The sequence below is a fragment of the Ipomoea nil genome, unplaced genomic scaffold (assembly GCF_001879475.1).
Source record: "Ipomoea nil cultivar Tokyo-kokei standard unplaced genomic scaffold, Asagao_1.1 scaffold3052, whole genome shotgun sequence".
NCBI classification, from domain to species: Eukaryota; Viridiplantae; Streptophyta; class Magnoliopsida; order Solanales; family Convolvulaceae; genus Ipomoea; species Ipomoea nil.
The window spans coordinates 1-21,037 of NW_017619480.1; the positions used below are offsets into that span (position 1 = coordinate 1).

The following is a 21,037-nucleotide window of genomic DNA, read 5'->3' on the forward strand; positions in this document are numbered from 1 at the left end:
AACTAAAATCAAGGATCAATATTTGACCACAAACCTCATGTAGAAACATGACCTCATTTGATCCCCGATCTATATAATTCTATAATTATGAACATAGAGTGTTGAAAGTAATTATGAATATATAGTTCTGTAATTGTGAATATAGAGATTCAATAATTGTGAATATGAAGTTCAAAAATTATGAATATATAGCTTTGTAATTATGAACATATAGCTCATTAATTATGAACATAGAATTCTGTAAATGTGAATGTAGAGTTCTATAATTATGAATATGAAGTTCAAAAATTATGAATATATAACTTTATAATTATGAACATATAGTTCAGTAATTATGAACATGGAACCGTGTCCACCTTGCAAGGTGGACACGGTTCCAAGGTATAACGATTGTTGTCGGCTGCAACCTCCGATTTTTTTTTTTTTTTTTTTTTCGGGGGTTGTCTTATCTTTTGGGTTAGCCTGCAACCCGATCATTATTCATGGACTATAGTACACACACCCGTGTAGAACTTAAATAAAAATATATTTTTTTAATATACTAAGATACATTATTTGTATACTAAAAGTATATTATTTTATATAATATCAAATCATAAATAATATACATTTACTATATTCAAAATGCACATTTTATTTATAATTCACACAACTGTATATACCATGGTGCATGGTCCATACAAAATAAAAAATGAAAAAAAAAACACACACACAAAAATTCAACAGTTATGTCATGGACCCGGGTCCACCTTGCCAATGTGGATCTGTGACAAAATACACAGTTTATATACTGAATGTTCACAATTTGCATATTGAATGTTCACAATTCAAATTGTGAACATTTAGAATATAAAATGAGTAAATTTCAATTTTGGTCCACTGATTATTAAACTTGTGTTAATTGCAACACCCGACTTTCAAAAGTATTAATTTAGTACCTTGACTATGTAATTTTTATTAATTTTAGTCACGCCGATCAAATTACCGGCCAAATATGACCGAAAAAAATTTAACTCACCACTTAATCTTAAATAGTACAGGCAAAAGTGTCTTTTATCCTAATCTCCTTCACCTACATCCTTCTTTCAGCGCGTCACCAACGTCACGAACCCAGTCGTGACTAGGAGCTGCTCAACAGGCTGGTGACGCCCTCGTTCTTGGTCATTTGGGTTATGGCGTCCATGCGCATCATCATCACCATTGTCGCCTCCTCCAAGCTCCAATCCAAACACGATGAAGCAGAAGAATACAAAGAGAAAAAAAGCACACCCAACAAAATCAAAGAATGCATTCAAAGTAAACCACAATTGGAATGGGATAAAGTGAAACACTGGGAGATTCAATGTCAGAAAATGGGAGCAAATTTAGACCTGCGCATGAGCTATGTAGAACTTCAGGTCTATTCATCTCGTTTGCAATTCTCTCAAGATGCATGCTTTGAGTTTCGCTCAGATTCGATCCCTTTTCAACGAGACTCCATTGCTTAAATAACCATTGTCCGCATAATTAGCTATTCCATTTGCCAAATTAGTCACGGTTGATTGGGTCGACGAGGTTGCATTGAAGGGAGGAGAGGTGTGACCTGAGCTCCGAATAGAGAGTGTCCAGTGGGACGAATGTGCAGAGGTCCAAAATGTAGGTCTTGTCGTCGAAGTCGTCAGAGAGGAACAACGGAGGGTTTAGCCCATTGTGGGGGGTTGGCATCCCTCGGATCGCCGAATAGGTCGGTGGCAGAGCGCGACGGAGCTTCTGGAGTCGGTGATTGTTGAGGAGAGCAGACATAACATGAAGAAGCGAGAAAGAGGTTGGACATAACATGAAATGACGCTTTTGTCCCGTTAAAATTTTTGGCCGGTGTGATCAAAATTGATAAAAATTGCATAGTTAAGGTACTAAATTAATGATTGCCAGCAACTCATGTGGGCCAACTTGTGAAATCCACAAGCCTATGCTTGGCAGAATTTCTTGGCTCTTATCCATCACCTCCTTTGGGGAGTTTTTATACTATGGCCAGGGTCGACATTGCAAGGTGGACCTTGGTCCTAAACAATGTATAAATTGTGTATTTTTAGTATTAGAATTGTGAATTTTTAGAATATAAATTGTGTTTCTAAGTCAAAACATATAATACAATACATGATCCTTACAGTATACAAATTGTGAATTTTAAAAAAGCAAATTGTGAACATTTAGTATGTAAATTGTGAATATTTAGACTTGAATTCACCTTGCAAGGTAGACCCAAGTCTACATAATAATTTGCAACCGTGGGGTGGTTTAGGATTACTGCCATTCTTGTATTTTCCCTATAAACTTTCCCTCCTGAGGTGGCATGACCTTATTGGAAGTTAAATTTAATTTTTAATTAGTAGTGGGATAACCAATTCATTGACTCCCCATGAATAAATGCCACATTATGAGGAAAAAGTTTGGTAGGGAAAATCAAGAGGGGAAAAGAGCATATTCCTTGTTGCAAATAGCTTCTAATACTTAAACATCAATGCTATATGTGGACTTCAAATCTGCTGGCTGCATAGTTACACTTAAAAGCTAATCCAAAAAATTGTTTACCAAACAAGTTAACTGTCTCAACATTTGATCTTGAGGAATGAAAGTATTGTCTGGGAAAATAAGTTTAGGCATCAATTCTGAGCCAATATGTATTCTAGTTGCCATACGCCAAAGTATGACTAGCAAATATGTATATCTATAAATTGATATACATTTATATTCTAAAAAATATTTGTACTCTAGAATTTAGCCTTCTTTAATCAATTTGGGGTAAAATATCATTTTATTATAAACTCGAGTACCCTTCCGGAAGAAAAATCAAACGATCACCATATCTGACGTCTAATGACACTGAAGGCGTCTACTTCTGCATGGAGTTCTACTACATTGACTCTCACTTTTACACCTTGATAATGTGGCAATAGATAATAAATTATCTTCATCCTATAGGTCCCAAGGAAAATGTCAACATCAAAATTTTGACTGAGGAAGTAGAACTTGAGAGTCCAAGTAATATTTTATTTCTGGATTTTCTGAACTTAGAACTTTGTAAGATTCTGGACTTCAAATTTTTGAACTGCAAAATAAGTTCAGGGTGATAAACGCATCAATTAGGAACACACAAGTGGTACAACCATTTACTATTCTACATTCTTAGCTTTTTCGTTTCCATGTCCTAATTATCAATAATATTTCAAACTTAACCCATCAACTTTCCAGGTTACTTTGCATTGTATATGGAGATCAAATAAAAGGCTTACCTGCAATTATGAAAAACTCTTCCATAGAACCAGGTAGGTTTATATTATTAGCTTGCTTCCAAAACCCCTAAATTGTTTCGTTCTTCAAAACTTTGTAACAGGTCAGTCATTCATGCTCTTTTCTCCATTATGTTCTGCTCGCTAGAGCCTTTGCTGTCCACCCTGTTGCAACAGTCCTATTTACGTTGTTTACTCCTTTCACCAGACTCTTAGCCACCTCAAGATTCCCCTAGCACCAGCTAAACTTGTATCCATTTCAGACCTGCATTTCTGCAAACTATCTCATGCATATTACCTCTCTCCTCACAGTATTGCTGAAGACTAAGTGTGGGTCTTTTTCGTGGTCCTCAGAGCCAAAGTGTCCTAATGTTTGCAGTTTCTATTTTATGACAAAAATAGCCTATAATGAGAGCTACATTCTGCAGAATTGTAAGGTATAACCAAACATATAGGATGGAAAAGACTTCAGAATAAGACATCTACATTCTTGTATGTTCACCTGTAACAAGATTGGTTGTTCAAAATAATGCGTTCATATTCTGGATTTGCATGAAGAATGTTCATCAAAGTTGGTCTTCTGCCCAAACCTCTGTATTTGAGAAATCTCAACTGTTCATGCAGCAAACAGTTGCTGCCTTCCAAATAAAACCCCTATTTCTCCAAATAGTTATATTGCAGCTGCCCTTCCAAAGACCTGCATGTGTGGGAATAAAAAGTTAGCTCATATATATATATATATATATATATATATATATATATATATATATATATATATATATATATATATATATATATATATATATATATATATATATATATATCAACTCTAACCTCATGCTAGCATAATATCCTGTGAAAGATTTTCCAACTTTTTATCACCACTGAATCGATGGCTTTGTACCCCAAGAGTCTTGTAGTCCCAAACAATTTCAGATACCTCATCTTGAGGTAAAGATATAGATTGCCTTTTCACCGACTTAAGCAGTTGACAGAAAAATTTTGGATCTTGTAATTTGGCATACTCATGCAACACTCTCTCGTGATCAGGGATCCAATTCCTGGGGAATGGAGTGTAGTCACAGGATGGGATGAAAGACATGCGAGAGAACTGAACACCTTCAATAGCATCAATAAGTCCCATCCTCAAAAGATCAGAATACTCAGGTGCAGAATTGTTAGTATGCTCCCTTAAGGGACGACTTAGATCACGCGAAGCAATCTTATATACCTTGGCACGAGATTTCAATCTATATCTTGCAGCATATAACTTAGCCAGAGAGCTCCGGATAACATAAGCACAGAAACCTACCACTTTTCTCCTATTATCCGCAAATCTATACCAATCAGCCAGGGTTTCGAGTAACTTGTTCATTTGAGCATTAGTATGGGCTTGACCCGAATAAAGCATTGGTGTGCAAGGTAGTGGTTCTGGATCTTTATCACCCTTCACAAGCTTCAGCTGCCTAAACTGGCGAATACATTGCTGTAAGCTGGCTGTGACGGAAAGCAAAGAGCCTACACCTTTCTCACTCACAATGTTTCCACCAGATGCTGTGTAACGAAGTGTAGGGTATATAACACGGCGACAAATTATGTGATCCAAGAATTGAATTCCCCTACTAATGTGCTGAATTTCAATCTTTGAATTATCCAATCTTACCCCATACTCCCTATCACAAAACTCAATTATCTCCTTTCTAATATCCATAGCATCCTGTCTAGACCCTCTAATGCCAATCAAGAAATGACCCCCAAACCGAATATAGTCCATCTTCCTGGTCTTTCCCTTCCCACTGGAAGGAACAAACTCGGGCCAAGATGGATTGTGACAACCATCATCAATAGAATATTTCCAAATACTGTCCTGCTCACAAGGCCTAAAGAACTCAACTATCTTTTCTTCCATCATATGATCAAGCTCATTAACATATATATTAGCTATCAATGGACTAAGAATTCCACAATAACCATAATTTGGTACCTTTGCAGCCTCCTCTGGAGAAAAATCATAGAATGTTCTCAACCAATACGGGTCTGGCTTTGGCTCATTTGCCTTCAAAATTCTTTTCTTTGTATGGTGGACTTTACTCTTCTTCTTCTTCTTATCCATCTTCTCTTCTTCATCTACCCCTCTAACTCGAGTGCACGCAGCAGCGCTCAACCCTGATTTAATCAAGCTTATCACCTTCTTATCTTTCATAGCTTTTCCGATGCAATCCATCACAATATTGACACCAAAATTGTCGAAAATATCACTAGCATCGCCTCTCAAAAACCACAAATACCCAGCAAAGTTACTTCTGATGGTCCGAATGACCGTATGGGGGTTCCTGCCAGGACGAAAAGCATGCGACTTAGGAGAAAACATGGGCTCGAAAATTGGCTCAAGAATCATCAGAAGAGTTTCCTGAACTATCCGATCCTGAAACGCTGGGGTTTTGGAGGTGAGGACAGAATTGAGCTGGCGGCGTGAGAGTGTCGAAATCGGCCTCTCATTGGGTCCCCGAATTATAGGATGCATCTTGTCGTTCCAGATGAATTTGCCCGAAACGACAGCGTTCCGGAGGGAGACGAGGTCGGAGAGGATGTTAGTGTGGAGTGCATTGCGAGGAGGAAAGGAGCCGGTGACGTGAGCGCAGGTGCGCTGGTAGGCGAGGACCCATAGGTCCAGCTTTGAGAGGAAGCCGGTGAGGTTGGTGAATGGCTTTCCCGGTTGTGAGAAGGTCTTGACCCAGAGGTTGGATAACACTTCAATTGGGTCTTCCTTGAGGAGGCTGTTTGGGTCTTGCTGTAGAGGTGGGCTAGCCACCGGCGGTGGAAGAGAATGGCGACGGTTGGGGTGGTACTTGCGAGAAAAGGAGCATACCGAGGTGGTGCTCATAAAGCGTTTGATTTTTGTTCTCAGTGACATTTCTCTGTGTAACGGGGGCAGATCCTACTGAGTGTGGGCGAAGGTCAAATAAATTCAAAAATGTCAATGGCCCAATATCAAACATCGATAATATGATTCAAATATAAAAATATAAAATACATTATAAATTACAATACAAAGTTTATCGTTAATCAATCCTCCTACATTACAATTTACTAATTCAAACTTCAAGTAGTGGACTAATAGCATATTGAAATTTGAAATTTTGGAATCAATAACATACAACATACTGGAATAGTGGACTAATCATTAAACCAATAAACCATATGGATTATGGAGTACTTAATTTAAAGATAATATACACAGAATATACACAAAATACAGACAATATACACAGAATAATTTTTTGGGGCTATATGTATATATACAGCATACTGATATAGGAATACTTGACCAAAAAATCATATGGATTATGGAGTACTTAATTAGTTAATTTACATACAATATACACAAAATAATTTTTTTGGAGATGTATGTATATATACAACATACTGATACAGTGATGCTAGAATAGTGGACTAATCATTAAACCAGTAAACTGAATTATTGAATACTTAATTTACAGACAATATACACAGAATACATTTAAAAAAAAAAAAGGTTGAAGATTGAAGATTTAGGGAATAAGGGATTTATAATTTATGAAATTAGGGCTAACTAATTAAGAGAATAAGGATGCAGATTGGTTCTAACCTGAGCATTTGCAAGTTGTTGTCGATTTGCTGGTTGCTAGAGACGGAGTGCCGGACGGATGGACGACAATGGAGTAGTGAGCTGAGATGAAGAGAGAATATGGAGCTACTGGTTATGGGGCGTAGGTGCGACCTGGGTGGGTAGTGGGCAATAGTGGTGTCGGTGCGTAGAATCGACCGAGTGAGGCAAGGAAGAGCCCCTGGAAGTAAAGGTTGAAGATCGATTGAAATTGGAAGTCTCACAAGTCGCTTGGAGGCTTGAAACTCAATCATTGAAACCCTGAAACAGCATAATAGAAAAGAATTTTTTTTTAAATTATATATATGTATAGTTTTGTTTTTTTTTTTTTTTTTTTTGGGGGGAGAGGGGGGGGGGGGGGGCATTTCGGGTTCATGTTTGACCGACACTAAAATGGTTCACCCAAAATTTTTGGAGCCTTATATTTTTAAATTCGAAAATCGAACTGAAATCATCGGGTGCTCTACGAGTTCGGGTATTTCGGATCAACACAGGAACAAGAATTCTAAAAATGGGGAGGAAAATTTGAAAGAAAATATCTTAACACAACCAGGTTTCAGAATTCAGATCTTACCTAAGTTCTAGGAAAAAAAAAACACATTGCAGCAACTATTTTAATACAATAATAGTATATAGTACAAGTATTGATTACAGTCTTTAGCATCCAAATTTGTAAAATAGGGTTTAGGACACAGTCTTAGACTATCAACCAAAGTTTGATTAGATTACCATTTTTATGAATAATCTTTTCAAAATGAGACGAGGTCTTTCCTTCATTTCTTTTCTTTTTTTGCCTTTTTGTTGAGTTGCAGCATTTTTTGTTTGTTGCAGAACTAGTTAAGATGGAATTGTAGGGATGGGCGTTTCGACATTCAGTTCGATTTCGGTTTGTTTGGTTTTTAAAAAATGAAACCATTCGATATAACATTGTAGTTTGATTTGGTTTGAAAAAGTTTGATTTCAGTTCAGAATTTGTTCGATTCGGAATTCAGTTCGGTTTAGCATATGAACATTCAATGCTCGTGGGAAAGGGGAAATATAGATGAAATGACACAAATGTCCTTGTTGATTGTTATTGTTATTATTATTATTACACAAAGGATATTTTAGTCTTTATACCACTTTTTCCCTTCTCATTCCAAATAATTATTTTCCTCCCTACCAAACAATGTAATTTGAATTCTTATCTTATTCTTTTTCCACAGAATTGCAATTCCTTTCCTCCCTAATTCCTTCCTCCCAACCAAACACCTAAAATATGGTTGAATTGTTAATAGAACAGACTTAAGACAATATGGCAGGCATTCATTGAAAAATGCACAAACAGATTTAACCAAATGTAGCACAATAATGCAAATAAAAGAGAGATGATAGCTTGCAACCTTTACTTTTTAGAATTCACATTTCAAGCAATATGACTGGTTTGTATAACAAAAAAGAAAAAGAAGTATGAAGCTTTCATAGGAGAAAAACAAGAAATTGTAAACAACTTCAGTGACTCTTAGAATCTAAGGACCAAGAAAGAGCCAAAGCACCCAAATCATAACTTATCCCTGAAGCCAAGTTAATAATTACTGGATTCTGAGACTGGAAATCAACAATGTTGTACTGCAAGTATTGTTTATGTGGCTGACTTCGTTGGAATGAAAACTGGAAAGGGTAAAAGCTATGTGTCGTGTTTGCAACACTACCGTAAAAACTTATACTTCCAGGGTATCGCTAGCTTTCGACAGGTAGCACAGAGTTGGTGTTTTAGCTCAGGCAATGGTTTAGATTCTCCAGTTTCTGTATCCAAAAGAAGGGGAAAGGGTGGTTTATATATTGAGAGATATAACCACCCAACCCGTATCAGCCATAGAGGAGGTGCGAAAATCTTGGAGGGTGGAGGAGACCAAGCGCATGTACGCACACGTTCTTTGTTAAAGAGAAAAGTGCGGACAAGGTGGTTACTTAACCCACAAAAATAGGGTCGAAAAAGTAAAAGGGCCGCAAAACGTTGACCCCACCACACGGCGACGCGCGTGCGAACCGGGTGGGCGGGCGGCGGTAGCGGCGCGCGCGTGATTTCCTCTTATTTCCTCTCCATAGCTCTTCAAACCTTCTAAAATGACTTGGTGTATAAAAGGGTAGAAAAGATGGGTTAGCTTAGCAATGTGGGACTCCAAGAAAAAGGACATGCCTTTTTCCTTTTAAATGTTCTCAACAATCCCCCGACATTTAAAGGGACAAGGCTATACCCAAAGGTGCCTAAGCAAGCACAAGAGCTTAATTTCCATGCCAGTGTACGAGTCATGTAGTGTCATTAAGTAACTTGTTACCCGCGAGTGAATCAAATCTTGAACTCTTCGGTTAACTGAGTTTTGAACTTAAATGCACTCATTAGCCCTAAGGAAACCCCTGTTTGGTCTATCTCAGCATAGAGCTTCAACTCTGTCAAATCTGTCTCAATACAGACTTTTAATTCTGTCAATGTAAGTCTTTCCGTGACTACGTTCACGAATTTCCTACCTAATTGGGTGTCAAACCCATCTCCCTTGACGTATCAATGACGGCATTTCCATTTAGGCCTTTTGTGAAAAGATTTGAATTATTCCTTTCCGATCTCACAAATTCCATTGTGATAACTCCATTTAATATCAAATGCCGTACAGACTCATGTCTGACTCTTATGGAGTGAATTCCATTTTTGGTCCTACTGTTATAGGGGCGTTTCCAATTTTTGTCCACCTTAATTTTTTTTGCCACTTTATAACCACTATTATTGAATGTGTTCCACTTTTAGTCCCACCGTTAGTATTTCCATCAAGAGGCCGTGTAATCTAAAGGGGTATTTTGACCTTTCTTCTCATCTAAGACTATGTTTGACTACAGAAATGAGAACATTAAACCTAAAACCTAAGAAACCTCGCCGGCCCATGTTGGAACGAACGAAACGATGTAGCTTTGACTTCCCATTCTCATTGTTCGAAGAGCCATCTTCGAATATCGGAGGAGGAGGACGAAGCGCCTGGATTAAAAGAGAAGAGACAAACATAAAAAGACCAAAATACCCTTTGATTATACGGCCTCTTGACGGAAATATTAACGGTGGACTAAAAGTGGAACACATTCAACTGGAATTCACTCGACTCTTATGTGTCTTCTTTTCCCATTGTAGACACTATTTTGCGCAACACAGATGGCAGTTTGTGAGTCACAATGCATGGGCACAGCATGTAACACCCTGTGTTACGCCTTTTAATCCCAGATTAATTATTTAATTAACTCCGTTAAAGAATAGTTAAAAAGGATTTAATATGGTCAGGATCCCTTAATTAATTAATATAGTCCATGAAGGACCGTGGACCCTTGTTTATAATAAGGACTTTAAGTCTATTAGGAATAAAGAAAGTGGGCCTTTACTACTCATATTCTAATTAGGAATCCTAGACCTATATACCTGTTAGGAATAGAAAGTAGATCTTTACTATTCAGACTCTGATTAGGATTCCTAACTCTATAAATAGGGGATTAGAAAGCAATTAGAACCCTTACCACCCATAGTTATATTACACGAAATTATTCCCAAGAGTTTCCCCACCACCAAGCCTAGGGAGATCTGTGACAACCCAAAATTTAATTTTATAAATCCAATTTTAAGAAATTCCAAAATAGCCATTTTCACTCCATTAAAAATTTTTGAGAAAAATTGGTGCTTGAATAAATTATTTTGAGTTACATTTTAAATTAATTCAACACCGAAACTTATTTTAATTTCAAAATCCTAAATTTTTGGGTACATCGCATACCAAGTTTTAATCCCAAAAGTCAATATGAGTGAAACCGGGAGAAACCTGAGAAACCTAAACTAAGTAGTTGTCTAGAAAGTATTATTGGAAAAATACATTTTGACCCCAAAAACTATCTTAAACTATGAATCTAGACTTGGTCCATGAAGCTTGGAAGACCACAACCATCCAACACCTTGCCTGATCTTTTTTGAACAACCACCAAACTACCATCTCGTCCTCCACCAATCATTTAGTATCATCCTAGGGTTTTGCACCCTATAAAACCCACCTTATTCCCTCATTGATTCCCTGATCTCTTTCTTTGCCTCACCAAAGTTTGTCTGCCAAGTAGAAGGAAGAACAACACAGTAAGTTTCATCTCCATCTCTTTTCAATCCTAGCCTTCCATTTCCATTCTAACTTTCATCCATTCTCTGAGGTTCTAGCCTTAAGCTTTGTATGGTTTGTTTGGAGAGTTTAGGTGGTGAAGGAGGTGCTACCTAAGTTGGGAGGAAGAAGAGATCCAAGCTAGGAGTGCAAGCTACAAAGGTATAACACCATGGACTTCCACTTTAGATTTTGGCTCTATGAAGCCTTGTTTATTAGGTGGAATTGAGTAGAAATGCTAGTTTTTGAAGTGTTTGAGCTAGGAAGTGATCTATTACTTGTCTTTGATGTGTTGTTAGTGTTTTGGATGAGTTGGAGTTGGCTGAGTTTGTTTTGTAGATGAAAGAATATCATCTAGTGCACAGACAGTGTGCACTAGATGAAGTAACGGCCCTAGCCAACGACCCAACAAGGGGACCGTTGGCTAGAGCTGTGGCCGTTCGGGCCTAGGGAACGGCCCTAGGAGAGGGCCGTTGCCTAGGCCGGCATTCTTACGGTGTGAGTGGGCGGGCTATGATGAGCCCTGCCCCGTGGTTCCTGAGTTACTCCTGTGCAGTGGCCGGGCTCTTGTGGCTCAGCTACGTGTCGTTTCGGACCAGGTGTCACGGGCCCTTGTGGCACGGTAGCTCGGGATCGTCTTGACGCACGTTTTGGCTTTGATTTCGTGAATTTGGATTAGAAATGAGCATGTTATGATGGACTTAGTGATGAAATTGCTTCACAGTATGTTTGTTTGAGTTCACTGTATTAGGAATTGCTTTGTTTTGTTCCCCTGATGCTATTTGTGTATTGAATAAAGAAGCATGATCACTTTGTGAATAAGAATTATTAGAAAAGCATGAGTTGAATGTGTTGTCTGATTCAATAAAATTTGAAGTCTATTTTGATCGTAGAATTATATAGAGTTTGATATGTTGCAAACTAGCATGATTGTATGTTCTTGAGAGTTCAATGTGATATATATATATATATATATATATATATATATATATATATATATATATATATATATATATATATATATATATATATATATATATATAGATTTGAAGCATGTCGTACAGTAAATTGCATTCCAAGTGTTTCATGTTTTAAAAGTGCATAAGTGGCCAACGTGAGCTTAAGTATTACTTTAAAAAATTCATGAGCATGTGATATATCATTACCTTGTTGTATTTAGAAGTTGTTGAGATGTGACATGCGTAAGTTTGGTGCATGAGATATATATATATATATATATATATATATATATATTATCTATCCATTTATGTGAGGATTTGGAGGACCCGTTGGGACTATGTTCGTTCGGAGTAAAAGAGAATGCAACGGATATTGCGATTCGACAGATTTATCATGTAACGCGGTGCATTCCCACGTTACGAGGTTGGAGACTACTCGCCAAGCTTGGAATCCTGGTTAGGGTGTGTGCACACTAAAAGTACGATACCTGATTTCACAGAGAAAGTAAGCAAGAAAGAAAGATAAAGAACCAAGAGAGTGGTTCTGTGGGCGAGTTGAGTATGTGGCTGGATAGATTGCCGAACCGGTTAGGTCCATTCACGATTCGTGAAGAGCTACCTCCCCACGAGTTAGAGGTTCCGTAGTTATGGATGTGGCGGATGCACGAGATTGCACCGTACGCTAGAGCTTCGCTGCGGCGGAGTACTTGCCTCGCACAAGTAGATAAACGAGAAGTATGAGGAAGTTTGAGCAAGAAAGAAATCGAGTCAAGACACTCAAGAGAAAGAAAGCCAGTCATTGTGACTCTAAGAAACCTCCACAGAAAAGTATTTTATTTACAAACAAGTGTATATGTATACTTATCATTTCGTATGAGATTGCATTTGAGTATAGTATTGCACGAGATTGCATAATGAGAATGTTTGTACTAGATTGCATATTGAGAATGATTACCCGAGATTGTGTTTTGAGCATGATTGCCTTAGTTGCATATTGATGTATATCTAGTTTACATGATGAGAACTTGAAAGCATGATAATAATTTTTTTTTATTGTTTTATAGCATGAAATTGCTTGTTAAGTTATGTGTTAGTATGAGTTTGTTATTGAAATGTTATACAGGATTGAGATTTGATATGAAATTTATGCGATAGTATGAGCATGTTGTTAGGTTTGATATCGTTGAAGTATGGCTATTTGATATTTTAGGTTGTAAGCATATAGAAAGCTTTGTGGTTTATATTAACACTACTACAGAAAACACTTATAACGTCGTCAATTTAACGTCGGTTTTTTAAAAAACCGACGTTAAAAATTTAAAATAATTTTTAATATTTTTTAAAATACATATAACGTCGGTTTGGTGAGACAACCGATGTTATATGTATTTAAAATAAAAAAAATTAAATAAATATACTATACGACGTCGGCTAATTAATGAGCCGACGTCGTATAGTATACGGTTTTTATTTTTTTTATTTTTATTAAGGTTTTGGCGTCGGTTTTAGAGATGACCGACGCCGTAAACTTTAATTTAAAAAAATAATAATAAATTATTATGTATACGACGTCGGCTATTTTATAGCGGACGTCGTATTTTTTACTCAGCCCTAGAAATACCACTTATTCGAACAAAAAATATCTTTCTTCTTCAACACACCACACGGCTGCCCCACCCCACCCCACCCCACCGCACGTTACACCGCCGCCTAACGTCGTCGCCACTGCTCCAGCCCCTCCTTCTCGTCGCCACCTACTTCGAAGTCGTCGCCGCCAACCGCCGCAGCAGCCCCATCGTCTCCAGCCGCCTCAACAGCCAGTCGTCGCCAGCCGTCGCGTCGCGTCGCTGCAAAAGCTTCAACGGACGTCGCCTCGCCGCACCTGGTCGCCAGACGCTACGGTACCCAGGTATGTTCTCAAATTATTCAACTTGCTTATTATTGCCAGCATTATATTCTTGCCAGCTTCAAAATTATATGCCCTTTTAGGTTTTTGATATGCTTGTAGGTGTACATATTTAAATACATTTATAGTATTTTGCCAATAACAAGTACTCCTGGAGTATAGTGCTGTGTATTTCACAACACAGATATTTACAATTAACATAACAAGTTGCTATAATTTCACAAGTTTACAGATGTTCAATTAATACACTGTATAAATTTGGCTATGATACTCAAAAATAGATAGAGAAACAGAAACAACCACCTCATTATTATTCTTGAATGCAATACAGAGTTGATTCTATCTCATCATGGACTTTCTCCCTAAATCCAAACTTTTGTTGTTAAAATTTATAAAACACAATGCATCCTTGCTCATCACAGAAAAACTGTTGCTTCTTTCTCTTCTATTTTTTTTTCTTTCTAGATATTTATATTCCTAAAATTCTCTGGGATTGAATGTAGCAGTCTATTCCTTGAACAAATATGCAAAATTATATGACTTGCTACATTTTGTTTTTATTATTATACATTGAGTACTCCTTCTCTACACAGTTGGATTGTTGATTTGTGGTGTCAATCTGGTTGGAGATTCTGCTAGAAGCATCTGGTCTGTCATTTTAGGCTTTAAAACTTACTTTGACAAATTTCTTGAATTTTCATCTCATGAGTATACTTCTGTGGTTTTCTTGTTCAGTTTGTGTCCTTGTTGAATCCAGCAATCAGTGTTACATCGAGATATTACGTGATGGCTATGAGTCCTTTGCTATGTACTGCTTTGGAAGATATCTTATTGCCTGTTTAGGTACATACATTACATTTGGTTCTTAATTCTTAATTTGATTTTACATTTTACCATTCACTCAATTTTAGGTTTAGCAGAGTAGGTAACACATGCATGTTTCAATGTGGACTATTGATGGATGACATGTACATATTAAAATTTTACAAATGCTCCTACACTTGGAAGTTGGAAACTATACAACAAAAGCCTCCATGGTCTACCATGCCTCTCTACCTTCCCTGGCTACTTATGTTCACAATTTCCTGAAATAATATCATTATTAGTTCTCGAATCTCGATACTATATATCTATTTCCTTTGTAGGTGGGGAAGATAGAGCTATAAGATTCATGCAGAGGCAAGGGCGTGAAGGTTCAAAGGCACCCCTACTAGATCATGGCCATGAGAAGGGAATTATAAAGCCTCCATTTCCAATGAATTATCTTTTCAAACCATGGCCTTTAATGTCTATTGTGAAGGAGACTTCAAGTGGAATTGTGGGTAAGAAAAGCTACTTGTTATGTATATATACTGCTTAAGGTTCCAAAAATTGCAGCCTATAGAAGGTAGATTTTTTAACGGCTGACTGAACACTGTGTGTATCTGCCTTGGCTCTCTTTGTTTGGAGTTTTGCTGGGGGGAAGAGGCTTTGGATCAGCAATGGAAGCTCTCTTTAATTACCTTGGATCTAAATATGGAAACACATTTGCATTAGGTCTAGCAATTTCATAGTTTTCTTAATTGTTGACTATTTCTGATTTCTAATTTATACAGAATATCTTGACTTGATTTCCCCTCATTCTATATATACTTTTTCAGAGATTGATACTAATTTGAGTTTTCATTTCATTCTTTTACACTGAAGTGCAGCTTGAGTTTTTGCCTTCATATCTGGTCCTCTTGATTTTGGAGCTGACCAACTAGACACATGATGGTATGGTGAACAATATGCTAGCAAAGGAGAGGATGCAGATCGCGCTTTACTTCCTGAGCAGACACCATTTTATGAAGATCTGGTTATTGCCCTATTTTAGTAGCTTTCTATTATGTCCTGATGTCATTATTAGCATGGTTGATCACCTTAATGTCTTTACTGTGTGCCAAGTTTCACATCGATATCCTCCTAAACCTTCATCTGTTGTGGACTCAAAGAGAAAATGCATATTTCTGCTTGTGTGTTCTCAATGGAAAATGCCAATCTGAAGGAGAAGCAGCCTTGCAACAATCCTTGACCTCCAAGGTATCTTGAGGAAAAGAACTTTATATAATGTGATATATTGGCAGGCTCTCAATATGATTTCACTACTTGTTCCATGAGTCTTGTTCCAATTTGCATCTGCCCCTTTGTCTTTTTTTTTTTTTTTTTTTTTTTTTTAGAAGGTTTGAGTATTGACTAGTAAATTTAAGTCTTTGCCTTTTCCAAGTTACATTGCATATATGGATCAACATAGATTCAATTGTCTAAGTAAATATATATTAATTAATTCTTATATGGTTGCTTATAGATATGGATTCCCAGCTGATAGATTATGGATTAGTGTTTATGAAGACGATGATGAAACTTTTGCAATATGGCACAATGTGGTAAGGAACTTTACAGTGATCCCTAAAGATCAATATGTTCTCAAGTATTAATTACATTTTAAATACAATTATATAATTATCAGGTACCAGTGGAACACAAGCCACTTGGTACAATTATATACTTATAGTATATATTATATTCACTTAATACTAATAAATTATTATTTTTGTAGTGGACATTGAATGTTGATGGCGGTTTGTCCTTCATTATATGAAATATTTTAGTTTGATTCACTTGGTCACCCGCCACGTGATGACATTAAAGAAATAATGGAAAGGTATGCAAATTTATAAATAATTAATAGTTATTATTGATATAGTGATGTCAAGTACTTATACATCTTTTATGTTTTATATTAATAGATGTATCCATGCAGCAAGCCTGTTGATGAAGTTAGAGATGTATGATGTAAGTATTTTATTGAAATCATTATTATTATTATTATCAATTGTAGAATTACCATAAATTTAACTTGTTTAGTTGATGGTATGAGTTGCTTTTAAATTAATTGTAAGATTTATTAGTTTTGATTAATTGTGAAATTTTGAATATCAAATTGCTGGACAGGTTAAAGAACATTGTTGTGAATTGTAAAAGTTGTATTAATTGGGTGGAAAATTGTTAAAAAAAAATTAAAAAAAATAAACGACGTCAGTTATTTATAAATAACTGACGTCGTTTTTTTTTTAAATTTTTAAAGATAACATAAGACGTCGGTTTTTTCATAAAAACCGACGTCTTATGTCGAATTTATTTTGCTTTATTAAATATATGACGTCGGTTTTATTAAAAAATCGACGTCGTTTCTTAATTAAAAATAATTTTAAAACATTTACGACGTCGGTTATTTCTTAATAACCGACGTCGTAAGTTAATATTAATAATTTAAAAATTATACGACGTCGGTTTTTTAACCGACGTCGTATCTCATTATTTACGACGTCTCCTACCTAGACGTTGGTTGAAAACCGACGTTAAATGGGGTCAAAAAGCCGACGTTAAAGCCCTTTTTTGTAGTAGTGTAAGGTTTAGTCTAAGTGATTGAGATTGCTTAATTTGAGGATGTGAACAAATGTTTTTCCAAAATATATACTATAGTATTTTATAGGGTTGAGTGTGGTTATACTTAGCTTCGTGTTAACGGGTGTTTTCTACTTGTTTATTTGCAAAACCCCTTTCAGGTGGGCCCAACATTTGAGAGTTGTTCGAGTTAGACTAGTTTAGGAGATCTAATAGTCTAAGCTCTTGTTTTACCTTATGATGTTATGGATGATTGTTGTAGACTTTTGTTATTTATGTTTGGTGATAGACACCGTGATGTTTTTCCCCAAGTTACTTTAATGTAGTAAATATCGGATGTTAGTTTGTCTTGATGTTTAGTTTTACCCTTAGCCTGTGCAATCACCGTGGGAAGGTGGTTGTGGCGGTGACATTCCCACTAAGTTTGTTAATTAAGTTTGATTTCCAATGCTTAGTTTATCTTAATTTGGTTTTAGAACTTTAATTAAGTTTATGAAAAGTGGGGTGTTACATGTTGGTATCAGAGTGGCACGAACCACGGGAAAGTTAGGAAGTTTGACCCTTATGATTGAGTATAGAAACTCTAAGTAAATGTCCTAGGAAGGACTAGTTAAGGAAAGACCTCTAAGTTGAAGTCTTAAGAAAGACAAGATAAGAAGGCAACTTTAAGTGGAAATCCTAAGAAGGATTAGATTAGGGAAAGAGCCCTAAGTTATGAAATTTGAGATAAGAAAGGGCCCTAAGTTATGAATTTGAGATGAGAAAGACTCTAAGTTCAGTGATTAAGTATGAGAATCATAGTTAAGAAGGACTCTAAGTATCAATTAGGAATGCGGTGAGGTTGTGAGTTTTCCTTGCGTTTGCTTAACTATTTTTGTGCTTTATTAATGTGTTTAAAGTGCTTTTGCTTATCTTTTGAAAGTAAGGTAGAGAAGTTATCAGTGAGAAGTTGGAAGTGAAAAACCAAGAGTTTGAAAGCTAAAAACTAAGAGTTTGAAAGTTGAAAGTAGAAGTGAAAAGCTAAGAAAGCTAGAAGTTAGAATGTGAAAGAAAAACCTTGCGAAGTTGATAACAGTAAGAAGTATACAAGTTTATACCTATGTGTGTTTGTGTGATTTGCTTGTTTAGATTTATGGTTGTTGTACCCTGACGGTGTGCACGTGAGCTCCTTGTCCTTGAAACCTATTTTTCACTCCATATATGAACATTCGTTGTGTCGTTGGTTGTTTAAGAATATTCCTTGTTCATATACTTGGTTTTGATGTCGAATCTTGAGTATATTTTTGTGTTTATTGTGCCAATCTTCTATTCTGAATTCTTTGTTGTTGATGGCATGATAATCCTTGATTTCGAGCTTTGGCTATTTTCTTGTACTGTGAGCTCCTGATTGCTCCTATTTGGTTTGGAATGTTTATTGGAACTCTTTGGAGTCTAGAGCGGGGTATTTTAAGTTTGCTTTGATTGCGTTTGGATCTTGAATTCCTTGAAATAATCTATTCTTGATATCCCTATGAGCTATTTTGAATTTGTTGATCCGAATGCTTATTAATTCGTTATAAGTATTCTTGTGAGCCTTTCGTTGGATTGCATGCTAGTATAATTAGTTCTTGATGCTAGTATGACCTTGTTGTAAGCTTTATTCTTGGAATCTCGTTGAATTTGACTTGAGCTTATTATCCTCGAATCCCCATTGTTGAAATCCATTGAGTTGTTGAGTCAAGATCTATTCGTTGTTGTTATGTCATTGGAATCCGTATTTGTTGAGTAATTCCTATGAGCTTATATCTGTTGAGCATTCTTGAAAGTATTTTGTTCTTGAAGAGCTATCTTATTGACTATGTGTCATTTTTGTACTCTCGGATCCTATTGCTATTGTCTTGAGATCGTCCATTGTGGTATTCATTCCTTGTTATTGAGCCATTGAGCTAATGCTTCGAGATCATCTCTCTTTTATATATTCCTTTGGAACTCACTAGTGTTGATCTATTGCTTGAGATTAAATCCTTATGACATCTTTATTTGGAATCTGTTAGTATTGAGTTAATTCATTGAGAATATTCTTTGATGTATCCTTCTCTTGGAATTCGATCCACAACTTTTGTTTCACAAGACTTTGTGGAATCTTGGAAAATCGTGACCTTGATAATCATGACTTTGGTTGTAACCAATAGTACTCTCGAGTTCCCAATTTTGAAACCTCTTACTTTCTTCTTTTGTGAAGTTAAATTTCTTCAAATCAAGTTTGTACCTATTTATTGAGTTCCTGTTTGCTAGTAAGTGGTTGCTTTGTTTAGCCTTGTTAATACATTTGATAGTTGAAAGTTGAAAATTATGTGAAAGTTGTTAATGTGATAAGTATAAGAGTTACGTTTGTATCCTGTTGGTGTGCCTTTGTTGTGTGTAAAGTGTTAGAACGAGACAAGCGTTAGTGATTAAGTGTAGTTCATGTAGCATCGTAATGGCGCCAAGAAGCAACATGTGGATCCGTAGCATTCATGGAGTGGACTTTCCCGTCATCGAGGCACACCAAATCCAAGGAAGCACGCACAGCCAAAGCAAGAGAAAAGCTAGCGAAGACGTGAAGCAAGTAGAGAAGAAGTCAAGACTTAGCCATAACGATCAAGTCAAGAGTTTTCAAAGGAACCATGGCACGGTGGACAAGAAGGATAGCCCAAGTCAAGACCCAAGTATAGCAAGGAAGAACAAGACTGGAGGGAGACACTATCATTACAAGAAGTGCGGGAAGGATCACCCAAGAACCAACTGTAGTGGGAACCCGATAAGGTGCTTCAAATGTGGAAATGTTAGGCATCGAGCCTATGAGTGCTACGCAAAACAAAAGGGAATGCCTTAAGTCACGGACCTAACGAGAGTGGACGTCGGCTGAAGAAAAGAACTTATAGTAACCAGTATGGAAACAAAAACAACAAGGGTGGAAAAAGGGATAACCACGATAGTATCAAAAACAAGAGAAGTAGGAAGGAAAATCAAGGCCAAAGTAGTGGTCGGGGTAATCAGCTGATAAAGAGGGCTCAAGTGAAGATTGTTGGCGTGGAGACAGGTAGACTCCTAATGAACGCCATACCTGTTTAAGTAACATAGTTGATTTTTGAATTTCAACCTTCTGTGGCTGTTATGCTTTTGGATTGATAGTTGTTAGGAATAAAGTGTAATGCTTTTGATATGCCAAATTTGTATTTGTAGATCCCCCAATTTTATTTCATAGGTCTAGTAGAGTCTTAGACCATGATCGGGAAATTATTTAATTATGAAAAGAGAAAAACAGAGGAAGATGGATGAAAATAGAAGAAGAAGATATAAAGCCGAAAATCAAGAATTTGACTGGAGAAAATGACAAATTGAAGAAGAAGATGAATGATACAATATTCACGTCGCTACTACTCAAAGAAGATATCCCAGAAGAATTTTCGTGAAGAAAATTAATATTGGAAGAATGCATGAAATTGACTTGGAGATCAAGCATCTATGGAAAGAAAGAAGTACATCAAATGTGATTGGAGATTTAATCAAAAGCTGTACGGACGAAGTGGATGATGCTTGATATATTATTTGAAATGGCTCAAGTTTGAAACTCACCATTAACAATTTTACAAGGTAAAATTTGAGAAGTAAAATTAAATTAATCTGATGGAGTTGGGCGCTAGTTTAAGCTT

General features: G+C 36.5%; 1 protein-coding gene across 4 annotated transcripts; it reads right to left on the minus strand.

Annotated features, from left to right (window-relative positions):
- Positions 1–2,820: 2,820 nt before the first annotated feature.
- Positions 2,821–7,161, minus strand: LOC109163936 (uncharacterized mitochondrial protein ymf40). 4 transcript variants are annotated; one of them, XM_019312663.1, is made up of 5 exons: positions 6,827–7,161; positions 4,104–6,221; positions 3,772–3,966; positions 3,273–3,651; positions 2,821–3,088 (listed from the first exon to the last, which is right to left on the minus strand). In XM_019312663.1, the coding sequence occupies exon 2, from the start codon at positions 6,181–6,183 to the stop codon at positions 4,105–4,107; it is 2,079 nt and encodes a 692-aa protein (XP_019168208.1). In that variant the 5' UTR covers positions 6,184–6,221; positions 6,827–7,161; the 3' UTR covers positions 2,821–3,088; positions 3,273–3,651; positions 3,772–3,966; position 4,104. The 4 variants fall into 4 exon arrangements, with proteins under 4 accessions (XP_019168208.1, XP_019168210.1, XP_019168209.1 ...); XM_019312665.1 differs by lacking the exon at positions 2,821–3,088 and having other exon boundaries at positions 3,111–3,534; XM_019312664.1 differs by lacking the exon at positions 2,821–3,088 and having other exon boundaries at positions 3,111–3,542.
- Between the last annotated feature and the right edge of the window lie 13,876 nt (positions 7,162–21,037).